The following is a 19,818-nucleotide window of genomic DNA, read 5'->3' as shown; positions in this document are numbered from 1 at the left end:
TCAAACTCATGAACTGTGAGTAACTGTGAATTTAATGCAAATTAAAACTGCAGTGAGATACCACTATCTACCTACTATACTAAGATTAAAAAGATTTATGATAGATGCCCCAAATTATTAGCCATTTAATATAGTAATTATTGAATATATTTAAATAAAAAGCAAGCTTGCTGATATAAATAGGGAACAAGAAACTGTAAATACTTACCAAAGTGAAGAAAAATCAAGTGGAATACCTAGAAATTGAAGATCTAATAATCAAAATTAAAAATTTTATGAATAGGTTTAGCAGTTGATGAATTCTTAGTTGATTTGAAGAGATTACTTTGAAAGCCTCACAGAGAGATGAGAGGATAAAAATACCGAAGAGAGACAGAGGGGATACAGATAGCAAGTCTAACATATCTAGTTGGAATTTCAGAAAGAGAAGCTAGAACAAGTGAGACAGAAGAGTATTTGAGGGCATAATGGCTGAGAAGTTTCCAGTATGGACAAGAACTATAAACTTTTACAGAGTCATATCCAAGGAATCCCGAGTAAGTTAAGTAAAAAGAAATACATTCTGAGAGATCTTATAGTGAAATCGCAGACCATAAAGAGAAAATAGAAGACCTGAAAAATAGTATCTGCTAACTTTAGTTAATTGACATTTATTGAATACTCCTCCCCAAATAGCAGAATACGCATGCTTTTCAAATGCACATAGAAGGTTTACCAAGGTAGATCAAATGCTGGGCTATAAAATAAATCTCAGGAAATATAAAAGACTTGAAATCTTTTGACTACAAGATAATTAAATTATCCATATGCAAAAAAATACTGACTTTTACCTCAATCAGCAATTCAAGAAATGGACCCAAACGCAAGAGATGAAACTTTAAAACTTTTAGAAAAAAAACAAAGGGTAAAATCTTTGTGACCTTGGGTTAGGCAGTATTTTCTTAAGTGAGATACCTAAAGCATAAACCATAAGGTAAAGAAATTGTTAAATTGAACATTAAAATGAAAAACTACTCTTCAAAAGGCATTGGCAAGAAAGTGAAAAGACAAGACACAGATGGAGAGAAAATATTTGTAAAACTCATGTCTAACAAAGGGTTTATATTCAGAATATAGAAGAATTTGTATAACTATAAATAATTAAAGCCAAACTAATGGATAAAAGATCCAAGTAGAGATTTGTCTAGATATACAAATGAGAAATAAGCACATGAAAAGATGTTCAATATCAATGTTTCATCAGGGAAATGCAAATTAAAACCACAGTGAGATACCACTACATACTTACTAGACTAGCTAAAATTAAAAAGATTGATCATAGCTAGTGCTGGTGAGATGTGGAGCATCTGGAACCCTCATGCACTTCGGGTGGGTGTAAAAACTATGGTGCCTCTTTGGAAAATAGTTTGTCAATTTGTTACAATGTTAAGCATGCACTTATGCTACAACCCAGCCGTCTTACTCCTAGGTTTTTACCCATGAGAAATAAAAACAGTGGCATATTTTAAATGCTAAAGGAAAATAACTGTCAACCTAGGATTCTATATCCAGTGAAACAAAGGCAAAGATAGACATTTTCAGACAAAGAAGAGGAGAGTTTGTTACTAAGACACCCTTACTAAGGAAATTCTAAAGAATCTACTTCAGGCAAAAGGAAAGTGGTGCCAAATGGAAGATATGAGATGCTGGAAGGGATGAATAGCAAAGAAAGTATAAATATGTGGGTGAATCTATGTCAACCATAGAAAATAATGTTAATAAAATATTATGGGCTTTAAAACAAGATAAAATTAAAATACACAACAAAAGCATAAATGTGAGGTAGGAGTTAATGAAATGAAACTATACTACAGTTTTCTAAATTGTCCAGAAGAGTAAAAATATTGATTGATTTTAGGGTTTGATTATTTAAGTATGCATAATGCAATTTCTGGGGTAACCAGTAAAAGAGTGGAAACAAAATATATACTTTCATATAATATTAAAAAAATCTAGAATGATAAAAAATGAAATATTCATGTCTTAGTGTTGATAAAAAATAATTGAAACCTATAAGCACTTGATAACATCGACTCAAAATATTTAATACAAGATTGCCAAAACTAAAAGGATAAATGGGAAATCTGTAGTGGATTTTTAAGCATGTCTCAGTATCTTATACACCAAATAGATAAAATATCAATAAGAGTATACAACATGCTTAACAGGCTTGTTCTAATAAACCATATAGAAGCCTGTTTCAACAACTGTAGAAACCTCTTCTTTTCAAGCACACATGGCTTATTATAAAATGTGACTAATATACTATCTAATAAAGCAAGTATCCAGAAATATCAAACATCTGGTCTCATGTAGATTCCATTCTCTCTGATCATATTTTATTTTATGTATTTATTTAAAAAAATTTTTTAATGTGTATTTATTATTGAAGAAGAGAGACACGGAACATGAGCAGGGGAGGGATAGAGAGAGGGGGAGACACAGAATCAGAAGCAGGCCCCAGGCTCCGAGCTGTCAGCACAGAGCCTGACGCAGGGCTCGAACTCACACACTGTGAGATCATGACCTGGGCTGAAGTTGTTTGCTCAACTGACTGAGCCACCCAGGTGCCCCATCTCTGATCATAGTATTTTAAAGCTGAAAGGTAAAACTATTTCTTTCCCCACAACCTGAAAAAAAACCCCAGATGTTTGAAAAATTTTTTTAGATGTTTGAAAATTTTGATCACATTTATGAAATATGCAAAATACAGCATTTGAACGTAATTAAAATAATGAAATATTTCATGTAATTAACTTCTAAGAATGAAGTTCAAATGGTCAAATATTTTCCTGTATACCTTTTGTTACAATTATTAACACGCAATTGTAGATCATTTTTAAGGAGTTTGGCTTTTATTGTGAATCAGATATAAAGTCATTGGAAGGTTTTTAGCGGAAGATATAATGATCTGATTACTCTTTGAAAAGTATCATCCTGGCAGGTATCTGGAGAATAGACTGAAGGGAGCAAGCCTGAAAGCTGGGGAGATTAGGTAGGAGAATGATATAATAGCCCAAGTGAGAAATTATGGTGGCTTGAACTAGCTTACTGTGAAGAAGGTTTTAAAGTTATATTTACTTTTTAACTTGTTTATTGTCTTTCTCTTTTTGAATGCAAGTTCCATGAGGGTAAGGGCTTTTTGCTTTTTACCAGTGTAACCCTGATACCTTAAAAATGTATGCAGCATATAGTAGACCCTCAATAAATATTTGTTAATAAATATGGTAGTGACTTGGAACTTACTTTATTGTTACTGGTATTTATTGGTTTAAATTGATTTTTATTTTTCATTTAAAGCATGAAACAGTTGATGGCTATAGAAGATATTTCACTCAAATTGTAGGGTATGTATCTAAAATGGAGATAAATATTATTTTTATATTATGTTAAATGTCAGAACTGCTTGTTTTCTGTTTGGGTTTTAATTTTTTTTTTTTTTTTTAACACATGCTATGTTGGTAATTACTGTTTTTAGGTTCTTTGTGGTGGAAGATCACATTTTACATGTGACCCAAGGATTAGTAACCAGGGCATACACTGATGAACTTTGGAACATGGCCCTCTCAAAGATAATTGCTGTCCTTAGAGCTCATTCAGTAAGTCAGCCAAATTATGTTACTAAGTTTTTAATTCAGTTACTTCAGGAACTTCTGAAATGCATGATGTCAGAAGAAAACCGTACCTCCATCATTCTGCATTTTTGGTAGCAGCTCAGATTTGGAAGCAGTAATGTTGGGCTTTTGTCTGGTTATACTGGGTTGTAATTTTGCAACTGACTGGGGCTTCCCAAGACATTTTTAGTCCAGCATTAATAGAAAATGAAGAATTAAGCTGGTCTCATTAGTCTCAACTGACCTCTTCATTAGATCACTGAAAAGCACCGTGAAGAAAGGGTTTTTAATTATCATTCCAAATTCTTTGTTTCCAAAATAAACTCCACCATTAAAACTCAATAGAACTTGTTCTTCGATGTTTATAATTTGTTTGCAGTAATATAATTACAGATTTCTTAAAAATATGCAATTGTCAAAATTTAAACCATTTGAAATAATGAACTTCTATGTAATGGGAAATTTTTTTATGCATTAAAGTAAAATGATCAAAATTTGCATAATACACCTTTTGTAGAAATAATATACTAGTACTATAGAGACTGTTGAAACTAATAATTGCTTATTGTAGATGTTTTCTTAAGACAGTTTTAGTAGCTTACCTTCAGTAAAATCTCCCCATACTTAAAATTTTGTAATTATTTATAATTTTATTATTAGGAATAGAGATTGAAAATATTTTAAAGGATTATTAGCTCATATAGTATTTAGATTGTAAATATACATTTTTTATTTATCAGGAATGTAGATTCTTTATACACTTGTTTGTCCAATGAACTATAACTTTTTCTAACATATTAAAGAATAATTATGTTATGGTCTTGCCCTAAGAATTTTTACTGGATACAGGAAGCCAGCCATGGATTTAACTAATAATCAAGATTTTAAATTTATTATAAGCCTGGCATATTAAAGGAAAATGTTTCAGGTTTTATTTGTTTTCTGGTTTATGTTGTTTTCTGGTTATATTTTATTTGACTCTGGTTTATATTTGTTTTCTTTGTTTGTATTTCCACCCCTCCACCTCTACCCCAGTCTTATTGTACTGATCCTGATCTTGTTCTGGAGCTGAAGAATCTCATTGTATTATTTGCAGATACTTTGCAGGTGGGTGATAATATAACATTCAATTTATGACTATTTGAGCACTTAAAGATATATAAAATACAGATCATGCTCATTTATTTTATTATGGATTAGTGGTGGTGAATTAGTAGTAACCAGATGTTTGCTTATGTATTGGTATTCCCTATTACCCATGACTTTTCATTCTTACCCCCTTCCTGATTATGAACCCTGGACAGAACTCAGGGAATATTATCGTCTTTTAAAATATTGATTATTCAGAGAGAATAGATAAAGTATTTCTTTTGTAGATAAATTATTTTTGTAGTTAAAGAAAAAAAAACCTCCATGTTATAGTGAAAAGAACCCTGAACTAGAAATTAGAAGATAAAGGGGCACCTGGGTGGCTCAGTCGGTTGGGCATCTGACTTCGGCTCAGGTCATGATCTCATGGTTCATGGATTCGAGCCCTGCGTCGGGCTCTGTGCTGACAGCTCAGAGCCTGGAGCCTGCTAAGGATTCTGTGTCTTCTTCTCTCTTTGCCCCTCCCCCACTCGTGCTCTGTCTCTCTCAAAAAGTAAATAAACATTAAAAAAAATTAGAAATTAGAAGATATAAGCACTGCCTTATGAAGTCACACATGACCCTGAGTTTATATTCTGCCCCTACTATTGACTAATTATATGTTTATAGGTTTTCTAAACTTTAGATCCTCATTTGTGAAAATCGGGTTATTATTAGTTTTCAGGATTGTTTTAAGTGTGATAATAAATATGAAAACATAGTTTGAATTAAAAAAAAAAAGAAAACATATAGTTTGAAAGCTGTTTCCACTCATTTCCTTCCTAATTTTAGGTGTACTATGACAATGACCAAATCACTTTACTTCTTTGTGTCTTTTTTTTTTTTTCTTTTTAAAAATAAGGTTTAGGGGCGCATGGGTGGCTTGGTCGGTTAAGCGTCCGACTTCGGCTCAGGTCATGATCTCACGGTCCATGAGTTCGAGCCCCGCATCAGGCTCTGTGCTGACAGCTCAGAGCCTGGAGCCTGTTTCGGATTCTGTGTCTCCCTCTCTCTCTGCTCCTCCCCTGTTCATGCTCTGTCTCTCTCTGTCTCAAAAATCAATAAACGTTTAAAAAAATTTAAAAAAAAAATAAGGTTTAAACTGAATTGTCTCAAAACTCAATGCCTTTGTGATTTTCAGTATCAAAGTTTTAAGCTTGTCCCTTTTACTTGATCACGGATGGGCAAGAATTGATTGCATTTTGTTTTCATGTTTAAACTTAAGGGATTTTTATGGTTGGAATAATTTCCTGAAATATAGATTGGCATTTTCCAAAGTGTGATAATAGATGTTACTTTAAAAGGAGTTCTGTGGTCAAAACATTTGGGAAATAAGTGAAGTAAAACAGACTTCTTCACTAATAGCCTCTTCAGAGCAAATTTATGCCATATGATTTCAAAAGGAAGGTGCTTATGCAGCATTTTCCCAATATATTTGAGCTTTGAATCTTTTTCCCCCATATGACATCTTGTAGGTATAGAGCTTCATGTAATATGTTTTAGGAAGTGCTAATTTAAACTATTTGCTTCATCATTAGAGTTTTTCCATCCTAGAATAATAGTTGTCTACTTTGTTCTTAAACTGAAGAAGATTCTACAAGTTCCTTTAGTAAATTGTTTTATTGTCTTATATCTTTATTAATTTGTATGCCTTATACTGTAACACCAGGATAATGTGGATTTTTTGTTTTTGTAAATTTTGTGACAAATATACCTGTAATATTATTGCTTTCTCTGCAAAAAAAAAACTTGGTAAGTTTTATTGGAGACCACCTTAATTTTTTTAGGTGTAGCTCTAAGTAACTTGAGGGAGTTTTGCTATCCTTAATGACTTAAAGCATTGCTACTTAAAGCATGGTGGGAATACCAGTCACTGGTCCGGAAATGTTACTAGTCCACAAATTATTTATTATGGATCCATAACATAAAGGAGCTTCTGTCCGAATGTAAATCAACTACATTACTAAGTACAAAATTTAGCTTAGTTGGCATATATTTTGTAGCAAGAATTTCTCTATGTAGGTTAGCCTCATTCATTTATATTCTGGTGCAAGCTCCTTATCTCTTGGTAAGCCATAACAAACTGTTCTTGAACTGGCACTTTAAGTACAACTGAATCTAGAATATTTGCTATGGTTCCAAGGATTTCTCTAGAGAATCAAAGAAGAGTAATAGACAATATTCAGGTAATAGAGGCATTAGAAAGTAACAGTGATAGGTGTATAAGCCCTTGTAAGCATACCTTTCTAATCTTACTGCTTTGAAATAAGATTGAGGAGGACAAACCAATCCATATTACTTATTCAGAAATCCTGCAATATTTTCATTCCACTGAAAATTGACAGGCTGAGTATTAGGTAGGTCTTACACACTGTGGTCAAGTTATACCTTTTAATTAAAGAATTGGGGAGGGTCTTTTCATAAAAACTAGAAAACATTGCATAATATTTAGTTTTTAAAATTGGTCCTTTGCCACCCTAAGGAAAGTTTTCTTTTCATATGTCATTTTATTACTTAAAACAATGCTGACTAAACAATAACATTAAAAAATAACACCAACATATTATAGTTCCGCTTACTACGTATTAAGTAAATCACAAGTAAACATTTATGATTCATTACTAACATTTTTTGAGCACCCACTATGTACTAGTAGCTAGATGATATATAAAACGATAGAGACCTAAAAATCAGACAATAGGGAAATAAAAATTCTTCAATAAATTTACAGTTTAAACAGATAAGATGTATAAAACATACTAATATAGCAATATATTAAAAACCTTTGGGCTCACAGAAGATGGAATGTCTGACTGTAATTCTAGATTGGGAAAGTCTGTACAGAAAGTTGAAATGGGAGTTGGGTTTTAAAAGATGAGTTCAGCAAATACACACTAGGAAAGGGACATGAATGACAAAGGAAATAAAATACCATGTGTAAACTGTAGATAGAGGGATAGTATGGTGATAGAAAGAAGATAGGTGTGAGCAAAGAAGGGCAAATAGTGGTAATGAAACTGACAAGGTAGTTTGACCCAGATTATGGCAGGTCTTGTGGGACTTCAGTAAGTCTTCTGTAGTTTTTAACCAGGGGGATGGCGTGATCAGATTTGCACTTTTAAATGATAATCTTGAGAGTCTTTGCAATAGATTGACTTGAAAGAGACAGATAGTTGAAATTTCAGTTTAGGAAGCTCTTATAATGGTCTAGGCAAGAGATGTGGCAGACCAAAATAAAGCAGTGGCACTGGGAATATTTCTGGAAAAAAGAAAGTAAGTGGTGGAGAAGAATGATGGATTTGAAAGAGATTTGTTAAGGAGGTAAAATCAAAAGGATTTGTTAAATGATGTGTTTGGGTCGTTTAAATGTTTTTCAAGTTTCTTTCTAATAACTGAATTGATGGTAGAACTATTAACAGAGATAGGAAATAGGAAAAACACTTGGTTTAGTTAGAAACGGAAGAGATAAGTTAACTTTAGTGTGTTTGCTTGCTGGCAGCCTCATTGGAGATGTCTAACAGGTGTTGGAGTTAAATATTTGGAGTTTCCAAATAACTAGAGATGTAGATTCAGAATAATCAGAGAAAATAGTGTTTAAAGTCAGTAGACTTCACATTATGCTAGAGACCTAGAAGAAAAACATCGAAGGATGGAGATAGAAGAAAAAGGAAAACTGGAAGAACTGTTCATAGATAAAAGGAGAACAAAGAGAGAGAGTGATGTTACAGAATTCAAAGTAGACAAGTTTCAAGAGAGAGGTAATGTAGAGTGAGAGATCATTGACTTTTATATTTAGGAGGTAATCTGTGACATTGTTGAGAGAAGTTTTAAAGGAATAGCAGTGGGAGTTAGATTGTAGTAGGTTTGGCTATATGAAGAGAGTACAAAGGGAGGCAGCTGGCAGGCACAGCAAATTGAGGAAGGCTTTTTTGTTTTTCTTACTGTTTTTTCTTATTTTTCTTGGCTTAAAGATGGGAGGTCGTTTAGCATATTTATTTAGCCAAGGGAAAGGAACTAGTGGAAATTAAAGACAATGGTGAATAAATAATCCATGAAACAGTTCCTGCAAGCAGAGTATGACCAAAAATAAAGAAGAGGGAAACCTTGAAGGGGAAAAAGGACAAATCTGTAAGGTGGGCAGAAATATTTGGTCCTGAAATGGGTAAGATTTCAATGAATTTCGAAAGGAATAAAGTTTTGGAGAGTGTATATTTGATGGAAAGGTGTATATTTTCCCTGTACAGTGAAGTCAATCTTAAATTGAAGGTGCAAAATGAAGCTAGTGTGTTTCAGACAAAATATATTCTCTTTTCTTCTTTTATCCTTTTTAGGGCCACTTCCCAAGACACCATTATATATGCAGGTCACTAATCTTGAACTTTTTCTCCAGTTTTGGCTTCTACTACTTTTGAAGGTTAACCATGTAATCCAGACTGAAAAGAGAGAGGAGAAATGGAAAAATTATTCCAGCTTCATAAAAGTCTTTCTAAACTCTCTTATCTCATGCAACCTAGTAGAAAGTCAAAAGGATAACTTATTTTTATGCTGTTGGAATGACATACAATATGATGTAGTGATCACTTGCAAATAGTTCTCCAATATTTTCAACATTTCTCTAATGTATACCTTTACTTATTTGACTTGTTTATCTGCTTGTGTTGTGTTTTAGGGTTATGGTTTTCCAGTGAACCGACTTTTCGACCTTTTATTTGAAATAAGAGATCAGTACAATGAAACACTGCTTAAGAAATGGGCTGGAGTTTTCAGGTTAGTCTAAAGCCATGGAACCTTAATGTAAGGAAAAAGTTTGTTATATACTTTAGAATATAAAAATGCTTATATTATTTCGCATTTAGCAATAAAAATGCTTATAATTATTTTTTATTGTGGTAAAATATACATAACAAATTTTGCCATTTTAACCTTTTTAAAATGTACAGTTCAGTGACATTAGTATATTTATGTTGTTGCAACCATCCCCACTATCCTTTTAGAAATTTTTCATCTTCCCAGACTGAAACTGTACCAATTAAACATTAACTCCTAGTCCCTTCTTCTAGCCCCGGCAATCACCATTGTAGTTTGTCTCTATGAATTTGACTACTCTCTGTATTTTATGTAAGTGGACTCATACAGTGTTTGTTTTTTTGTGTGTGTCTGGATTATTTCACTTAGCATAATGTTTCCAAGTTTCATCCATGTTGTAGCATGTACCAGAATCTCATTTTTCAAGGCTAAATAATATTCCACTGTATGTATATCACCACATTTTATTTATCTATTTATTCATCTTTGATATTTGGGTCATTTCCACCTTTTGGCTGTTGTGAGTAATGCTGCTATGAACACTGATGTATAAATACATGTTTGAGTTTCTGTTTTCAGTTCTTTGGAAAATATACCCAGAAGTGGAATTGCTGGATTATATGGCAGATATATGTTTAATAAATTGAGGAACTGCCATACTGTTTTCCATAATGGCTGAAAGATTTATAATAAAATTAAAAAAAAATTTTTTTAATGTATATTCATTTTTGAGAGACAGAGTACAGGTAGGGTGAGGCAGAGAGAGAGGGAGACACAGAATCCAAAGCAAGCTCCAGGCTCTGAGCTGTCAGCACAGAGCCCAACACAGGGCTCGAACTCATGAGCTGTGAGATCATGACCTGAGCTGAAGTCAGAGGCTTAACCAATTGAGCCACCCGGGTGCCCCTATAATAAATTTTTAATTGAACTACTTTTAGTTCTAATCTCTGTAGTTTGTTTTCCCCCATAAATGATAGATGTAAGGCTGTAAGTATTCAAAGGTATTTAGTATTAGAAACAGAGATTTATAGCTTTTAAATTTTGTTTGGAAGGGCTCCTGGGTGGCTCAGTCGGTTAAGCGTCTGACTCTTGGTCTTCAGTTCAGGTCATGATCTCACAGTCCTGAAATTGAGCCCTGAGTAGGGCTCTGCTGATGGGCTCTGTCAGGCTCCTCCTCTGTTTGCTCCTCCCCTGCTTGCACACGTACGCGGGCTCTCTCTCTCTCTCTCTCTCCTCCCCCACCCCCCCCCCCGACACACACACACACACACACACACACACACAAAATAAATAAACTTAAAAAAATAAAAAAAAATTTGTTTGGAGAAAGTGCTGTTTTTATAAACAATGTAACTAGATTAAAAATCTTTAAAGCATCTAATTAGGAAAATTACTTTTGCTTTAATCACTTGCCTGCAGGGTATGGAAAAAGTATTTTATAATCTGTTATAATGTATATAACTTTGTATTGCCATGAAAAGAGAAATCTGTTCCCTAATTCTAAAATCCTTTATCCCTCCATCCTCCTTCCCTCCCCCCTCCTCCCCTTTCCCCTCTCTTCCTTTCTTTTTTTCTTTCTTTCAAAAATAAAAATGTAAATCTTGAGATCTTACATCTAGGTCACCCAAATATAGAAATGATGTGGCAGTAATATTTAATGAGATTAAAACAGAAAATATGTTAAATGATTTAACATCAGCTTGACATTTGCCTCATCAGTTTTCAAAACTAAACAGAGATGACCTGAATACTGTGATAGAAATCTTTTTAATTTTTTTTAATGTTTATTTATTTGTGAGAGAGAGAGAGCATGGGAGCAGGGGAGGGACAAAGAGAGAGGGAGACACAGAATCTGAAGCAGGCTCCAGGCTCTGAGCTGTCAGCACAGAGCCCGATGCGGGGTTTGAACCCACAAGCTGTGAGATCATGACCTGAGCCGAAGTCAGATGCTTAACTGACTGAGCCGCCCAGGGGCTCCAGATAGAAATCTTTTTAAAATACCTGAGTTGTTCACTAGGTATTTTCACTTTTATTAACATCAACCAAATAAATTCTTATTTGCACTTTTTGTATTAACATTTCTTAGGGGTTATATTGTCAGGATGTTGTCTCAAGGGGACTGTTGACAGTCTTGATGAAACATACAATGCATCAACAATTTTTGATCTTCAGTATTTTAGAAATATGGGTAGTGCTTATTGATGGGTGGCAATCTATAATGTCTACGCTTTGATGTAATGTGATGTAATCTATCTTTATATATAAAATCTTTACTTATAGGGTTGATGTTAATAACTTGCCGTCTTCAGAAGAGTGTTTAAGTTTTTATAATTGTTGATAGATTTGTATTGAGCCAGCTGTCTTATTTATCATAAGACTTCTACTAGTGAGATTGTCGCCCAAGATGGGGAAAAACCATGATGTATTGTTTTCTGTATAATTCTCAAATGTTTTTTGACTTCTACTTTTTTTTTTTTTACTTCTACTTTTAATACCCTTCTAGATCATGCCTTTTGCCTAAATTTTTAAGCAGTAATAGAGGGACACCTGGCTGGCTCAGTAGGTAGAGCATGTGACTCTTGATCTCAGGGTTTTAAGTTTAAGCCTCATGTTGAGTGTAGAGATTACTTAAAAATAAAATTTGGGGGGAAAAATAGCAGAATTTAAGCTTTTCTTATTCCTGACCTATATATCTTCAAAAATAAACTTTGACTTCACAAGTAGTGAAGTGACAACAATGGCTAAGAGGTAAAAGTTATCATCAGTACTGAATAATTAAGATTTGACTATTTCCATGATAGAATTTATAATCTGTTATAGTTTATTTATGTGTGTATATGGTTCCCTCCAGCTATATTGTGAACGCCAGTGTTTTATTTATATTTATATTCTTGATTGCCTAGCCCCAAGTACAGTGCTTTACACAGAGTAGGAACTCAGTAAATGTTTATAGAATTCAGTTCAGTAAACAGTCACTTTGAAGACCACATTAACATTTTCAGAATGTGAAAGTACCATTCATTAAATTATCTTGCCTTTCATATTAACCGATTCCCTGGCATTTGTATAAAGTAAGTAGTTTATGGTCTTCTGGTAGTTTCTTAACCTGTAACTTGCCTTTTAAAAAGATTTTCATTTCAGTATAGTTAGCATACAGTATTATATTAGTTTCAGGTGTGCAATATAGTGGTTCAACAATTCTGTCACTCAGTGTTCATCAAGATACTTGTATACTTTTTTAAAAATGTATTTATTAAGAGAGAGAGGGAGAGAGAGAGCGCGAGCACAAGTGGGGGAGGGGCAGAGAGAAAGAGAGACAGAATCCCAAGCAGGCTCTATGTCAACAGCGCAGAGTCTGACGAGAGGCTCGAACCCATGAACTGTGAGTGAGATCATGACCTGAGCTGAGACTAAGTACCAGATGTTTAACCAACTGTGCCATCCAGGTGCCCCCAAGATAATAATTCATTGTATTCTTAATTCCCTTTACCTGTTTCACCCATACTTCCACCCACCTTCCCTCTGGTAACCATCTATTTGTTCTCTATAGTGTGACTTGTCTTTTAAACCCTTATTTTAAAACACTATTTAGAAGGAAATAGGATTGGGGCACCTGGGTGGCTCAGTCAGTTAAGCATCTAGCTTTAGCTCAGGTCATGATCTTGAGGTTCATGAGTTCAAGCCCCATGTCGGGCTCTGTGCTAACAGCTTAGAGCTTGAAGCCTGCTTCTGATTCTGCGTCTCGCTCTCCCTAGCTCATGTTCTCTCACTCTCTAAAAATAAATAAAAAATAAATTTAAAAAATTTAAAAAAAAAGGAAGGAAGTAGGATTAGTTGAAACCTCTCGCGATACTTTAGGTGAACAGTGTCTTTTTTAAATTTTTATTTTATATCTTGTTTGTTTGTTTATACTTTTAAGTTAGTTAACATACAGTGTAGTCTTGGCTTCAGGAGTAGAACCCAGTGATTCGTCACTTACATGTAACACCCGGTGCTCATCCCAAATGTGCCCTCCTTAGTGCCCATCGCCCATTTACCTCGCCCCCGTCAACCCTCAGTTTGTTCTCTGTATTTAAGAGTCTCTTATGGTTTGCCTCCCTCTCTGTTTTTATCTTATTTTTCCTTCCCTTCCCCTATGATCATCTGTTAAGTTTCTCATATTCCACATATGAGTGAAATCATCTGTCTTTCTATGACCGACTTACTTTGCTTAGCATAATACCCTCCAGTTACATCCACATTGTTGCAAATGGCAAGATTTCATTCTTTTGAGAGAGAGAAAAGGAGAGAGAGAGAACTGGGGAGGGGCAGAGAGAGAGGCAGAGAGAGAGAATCCCAAGTAGGCCCCTCACTGTCAGCACTGAACCCGATGCAAGACTCAATCTCACGAATTATGAGAACATGACCCAAGCCGAAATCAAGAGTCAGATGCTTCACTGACTAAGCCACCAGGCGCCTCTAGCCAAACAGAGTCTTATTCCTCCCCCACCCCGAACAGAGTTTTATTGTAACTATTTTGTGCACCATCAGGATTTACAAACTTGTGCCTTTATTTCCAATCTCATCAAGGCTCCAGACCCCATTTATCAATGAGATATCAGTCATCCAGTCGAAATCATATCCTTCTCTTGTATTCCATACTTCAGCAAATGTCTCTGATGAGGTGCCATATACATCATTTGTCCATTTGCCCTGTTTGGAAATTACAGATTCATCCAGAATATATCTCCCCTCATAATTTTCATTTAGTTTTTAAATCCTATGTATATATTTTATTTCTTAAACCTCTTCTTTTTGCCACCTCCTTTCTGTCCCCACTAGGACAGCTTTAATTCAGATCCTCATCACCTTTAATCTAGATTATTCTTCAGTCTTTCTCACTGGCCTCTGTGTTCATTATTGTCCTCCCACTTTATCCTCCACATAATGGACATACCACATTTCTCTGCCTAAAACCTGTTAATGGTACTCTAGTGCCTACAGGATAAAATCTGGATGACTCCGTTTGTCCCCCTGCCCGGCCTCATGTACACCGTATCCCTTGTGTACTTTACGCTCTGGTAGTACTGCACTACCTATGGTTTTACTCACTCCCACACTCATACTTTTTTACCCCTTATGCTTTTGCTTGTTATGTTCCATCTTTCTGAAATGCTGTTCTTCCATAATCTCATTAGAAGTATTTCTTTTTTCAAAAAAAAAAAAAAGGAATTATTTCTTTTTTCATCTTGGAAGGCCCTACAGAGCCCATGGCTTCTCTATAAAACTTTCCATGAGATCATCTCCCACCTACTCTGATAAACTTAATCATTTATTCCTTTGTGCTATTTCTGAAACTTGCACCCCTTTTATTATGTATAACGCATTATTATAAACATAATTTGTTTCCATGTCTTTATCTCCTCTGTTAGGTTGAAAACAAAGATCTTGTTTTTATCTTCGTGAATTAGGGAATTTTCATCACAATTACTCCAGCTCCTGGCACACAATAAGTGCTCAATAAATATTAGTCAAGCTGAATTATTGGTTAAAAGAAAGTTGATGATTGGACAGCAGGTATATTTGGACAGCCTGGGTTATGCTATAGTAACAAAAATGCCCGCTATCTCAGCGGGTGGGTACAGACATTTTATTTCTCACCCAGAAGTCCCTACTGGGTCTAGTAGTCCTAGATCCAGGCTGTTTGCATTTGTGTTTACACATTCCTGACATGTAGTATTCCCTATTACCACGGGAAAGAGAGTCACACAGTTAGCTCATAAATGCTTTGGACCTGAAGCAACACCTGTCACTTCCACTCTCAACCCAGTGGCCAAAACTAGTGATATGTCTCTGCCTGTTTGTGTGGGGGCTGTGTGAGCACATGGAGAGCATAGGGATATTGCGTGAGTAGTAATCGTATTGCCTTACTAAATATGAAAGGTCCTTTTGTAAATACAGCATTTTGAAAAGACTAAATCGAAGGCGCTGTTTACATCTTCGGGGCACTTAATGATCTAATTGAGAAGAGAGAGAGAGAGAAAAGACTTACAATTTGAGAATTGTCCCTATCAAGAAATACAACTGTAATACTCATCTTATGGCTTTGTTTTAGTTGTAGATAATGAGTTTGTTCAGACTGTGCATCTTAAGAATTGTTCTAGAGTAAAAAACTAAAACTGAGGTGCTGAGAGGATGTAAAACAAGTGGAAGGAAGAGACTGCATATGAATTTTGAGGGACAAGATTTATTTGGTATTGAATTTTAGAATTCTGGATGAGTAGGCAGTGTTTTCCTATTTCAACTTTTAACTGACTAATGAAAATGCTTTTGTAGTAATTGGTTTATAAAAAAAGTATTGTTCTATATCACTTCAGTGATACCTTTTCAATATTATATTTTCAAGTCTCTCTTCTTTCTCAACAGGGACATTTTTGAAGAAGATAATTATAGCCCCATCCCTATTGTTAATGAAGAAGAATATAAAGTAGTCATCAGTAAATTTCCCTTTCAAGATCCAGACCTTGAAAAGGTATAAGCTAGTTTTTAATTTAAGAATTCTCTGAAACAAATTCATAAATAGCTATTGCTATATAATATTAACCTGACATTGTGAGAGTGGCTTCTTTTGAGGCTTTTGTTGTTACTGTGTTATCTGAGAAACTCAGTTATGTTCTGTTGACTGTTAAAGATTATGTTACTACTTCTATTCTACTACTACTACTACTACTACTACTGTTTTTGTGAAGTTAAGAAGGGATTTTCCTGGGGATACTAGGAGCAGTTGTCCCAAATGTTAGGTGAATTCCCAGGACAGGTATTAGTAACATTATATAGATTCCAAATTAGATGAAGTAAATGTCAAGTAGATTATAGGAATAAGAATATTCTAGGGAAAGAGAGGAGAATTGATCTGAAGTGTTCATCATTGTGGAAGATCTTATTTTATGTTTTCTTTTCTAGAAATACACTTCTGCAAAAAGTTTATCTTGGTTAAATAGGGTTGTATGAAGGCAGTTGCCACCTGTAGATTTTTTCCTGAAATGGGAATATGTATTTTTAGAGTCAAGGTATGTTAACAAAAGACAGGATAGAGAAAGGAAAGAGACCAGCACATAGAGTATTGTGGGAATACACATGATTGCATATGTGTGATCATCCATACACATCAGCACACACTTGAACCTATCTAGTATCTCTGGGTAGAATCTGATCTCCCAGGAAAACAGCATCATCTTTCCTGTTATTGTCACTTTTATTCTTGTTTTTTTTTTCTCTTTACTTTTCTTTGTTATTTTCTAACTCTTTATAATTTAGTCCTTTTCTATGTTTTTATTTCTTCACAGTGAACAAGAGTGAATTCTCAGTGAATGTGTGAACTATGACCAAATTTTTGTTATTTTTTATGTATGTATAAACTAGACATGTTATGTATAATAGTCACTAAATATAGGACCAAGTAATTAAATGCATAGCTTTTAGATTATAGCCAAGACTGCCACTGCATATACATAATAGTTGTATTTTAATGAACACAAAAGACCAGAATATTCTGCATGTTGTGGCTTGGTTTTATTTTGTTTTAGTTACTGGTAATAAGTTTGTTCAGGGTGTAACATCTATATAAAGAACATTGGATTTGGTCCAGGTTCACATGCCAGCTCTACCTGTAGCTTGTGGGCAGATGTCTTACCGTATTTAGGCATTTGTGCCACATCTGTCCATGTCGAACTAAATAATCTCTAATGTCCTTTCTAATTACACTAAGTCATTCTAAATAGGTTTATAGTTAAAAGGAAGTTTGACTTTGCTTGTAGGGTGCTTCCAAAACATGCAGTATCTCTTAGGATTAAGCTCATTACGAGTTATATTCATTGGTTCTTGTGTTACTTATTGAAAAGAAGAACTAATGTTAAAATAAAAACCACTTGGAAGATTTAAATCTGCAAACTGAAAAAACTCATAAAATTATTTAGTAACATTCTCTTGGTTGTGTGTTTATATATTCAATTTTTTCCTAATTTGAGTATAATTTTCATTTAAAACTATTAGAAAAGATGTAAAACTGCTTCTCAGATAACTTGAATTGTGTTTTTAGTGTATATTATAGGTGAGCAAGAAGTAAGACTGAACATATATGCAAAGATCTGTCTTTTTGCAGATAACTATGCTAATTTGATAAGAACTCTTTGGCTAAAAGAAGAACTTATTTATATTCTGTCTTTAATGTCATTAAAATAGTTCTTAAAGCTGAAATGCCTTTTAAACAGTATTGGGTTCATTATTCTGTAAAGCATAATTTGGAGGTGAATTAGCACTTACATTATCATCAGGTGATTTTAAAGAATACCAACTTTTTGGTTGGTTTTTGTAGTACTCCCGATTGAGTCTCTAAATTTGGAAAGATTGAACCTACCAGTTTTGGAGAGACACTGCTGTATATGACTGTTTCACCAGCAGCCAGTTGTAAGTTTCCTTCTGCTAGAGGTACCTAAGAATACTTCGTTCATTCAGATGTTGATCATTCATCTACTAGACATTGTGCTATTTGGTAGTTTTTCAGTCTCTGCTGTCAAAGAGCTTACAGTCAAGTGAGGGATAAACATGAAATTACAATTCACAGAATTTGGCACTCCTTAAGATAGAGGAAGCAGCATGCAGAAAGGCTTTATTTCTGTAGTATAAAATGCAAGGTTGATAAAGTACAAGAGATGAAGATCAAGAAATGAAGATGAAGAAGTGGAAAGGACCAGACTATTCTAGAGCTTATAAACAGTGTTAGAGAGTTCAGCCTTTATCTTGAGGGCTATTGAGAAGTCACAACAAGGTTTTAACCACTAAAAACATAATCTGATTTGTGCTTTAGAAAGATCTCTTTGGCCAATGTGTGGCAAATGGATTAGATAAGAGTAAGACTAGCGGCTGGGAGGCCAGCTAGGGAATTGTTGCTGTTATCTTGGTAAGAGAGATTGGTGACCTGAGTGGGAGTTATGGCCATGGAATTTGATTTAAGATATGTTTAGGAGTGGGGACCAACAGAAGTTGGTAGTTATTTGCATATGAGGGATGATGAAGATAGAGGGGTCAGGTATGATAGCCAAGTTTCTGCCTTAAAGAGTAGTAGCATTTACTAAGATAGGAAATACCAGAGGAGCAGATTTAGAAGGAAAGGATGGTAATTGCACTATTGGATCTACTGAATATGTCCCAAATGTCACAGCCTAATGGAAGTGTCCAAGTGGCAGTTAGATATATGGATTTGGACTTCAGGAGAGTTAGCCTCGAGTAACAGATTTGGGAGATATTGGTGCTTGCATGGTGATTGAAGTCATGATATTAGGCAACATCATCCAAGGACAGTATGTGTAGTAAGAAGAGAAGACGTGTGGTGCAGGGCACGTGGGTGTCTCAGTTGGTTAAGTGTCTGACTTTTGATTTCAGCTTAGGTCATGATCTCACAGGTCTTGAGTTTGAGCTCCACATTGGGCTCTGTGCTGACAGTGTGGAGCCTGCTTGAGATTCTCTTCCTCTCCCTCTCTGCTCTTCCTGTGTGCGCTCTCTCTCAAACAAACAAAAAAAAAAGAGAGAGAGAGAGAAGATGTGGGCTAGAACCCTAAGGCACAGCAATAATTAAGAGATGGCTAGACTAGGAAGAGCTGCTGGGAAGGTAGACAAATAAGGAAAATCAATGTGGGGCATGGATGCCAAGGAAGGAGAGATCATTTAAGAATCAGGAGGGAACTGTGTCAGATATTTCAGATAAATCAGGTAACGTGAAAGCTGGCAAAGTCTGTTGGATTTAACATCTGTGGGGTCACTAGTCACCTTGGTGAGAATACTTTCACTGGTTAACTATGTTGCAACAAATATGAAGATGGAAGTATAAATTAGAATTCATTAAGTGTAAATAGGAGCTTTGGGTAGAAATCTTGGAGAGAATTTACCTTTTGGAGACTGAGAATTTGCTAATAAAATTTGGCTGATAAAGCACTTTATCCAAAAGGTACCCTGTAAACCATTGGCTGCACTGCTGTAAGGTATTACAGGAATTATGGAATGAAATAGATACCTTGTTGGTGTCAAGCCTTCACTGAACGTGAGTGAGAGGAGTCTTAGAATTAATTGATGATACTGAGCCAGGAAGATGGCCCATAACTTTCATGGCCAACCTGACTCTTGTATTATGAATGCAAAGCAACAGACAGCTAGACCTCTTCTGCAGGATGTTTCTCATCAGAACATACAGTGGTAT

At 34.9% G+C, this 19,818-nt stretch overlaps 1 protein-coding gene across 7 annotated transcripts in view; it reads left to right on the top strand.

The window, feature by feature from the left end:
- EXOC6 (exocyst complex component 6) overlaps positions 1-19,818 on the top strand; it is a 296,986-nt gene that overhangs the window by 171,361 nt on the left and 105,807 nt on the right. For all 7 annotated transcript variants that reach the window (XR_013550527.2, XM_078434598.2, XM_078434597.2 and 4 more), the window contains 5 exons: positions 3,340-3,386; positions 3,518-3,638; positions 4,689-4,760; positions 9,451-9,548; positions 15,993-16,098. Coding sequence is in view for 6 of the 7 variants with exons in the window: in XM_078434598.2 (XP_078290724.1) it covers positions 3,340-3,386; positions 3,518-3,638; positions 4,689-4,760; positions 9,451-9,548; positions 15,993-16,098 (444 nt within the window). In the remaining variant the exon portion in view is untranslated. The remainder of the gene's footprint in view (positions 1-3,339; positions 3,387-3,517; positions 3,639-4,688; positions 4,761-9,450; positions 9,549-15,992; positions 16,099-19,818) is intronic.

Source organism: Panthera onca, chromosome D2, assembly GCF_046562875.1.
Source record: "Panthera onca isolate mPanOnc1 chromosome D2, mPanOnc1 haplotype 2, whole genome shotgun sequence".
Classification (NCBI taxonomy): Eukaryota; Metazoa; Chordata; class Mammalia; order Carnivora; family Felidae; genus Panthera; species Panthera onca.
Note: the sequence above shows the minus strand (reverse complement) of the source record. Positions and strands in the feature narration are given on the sequence as shown.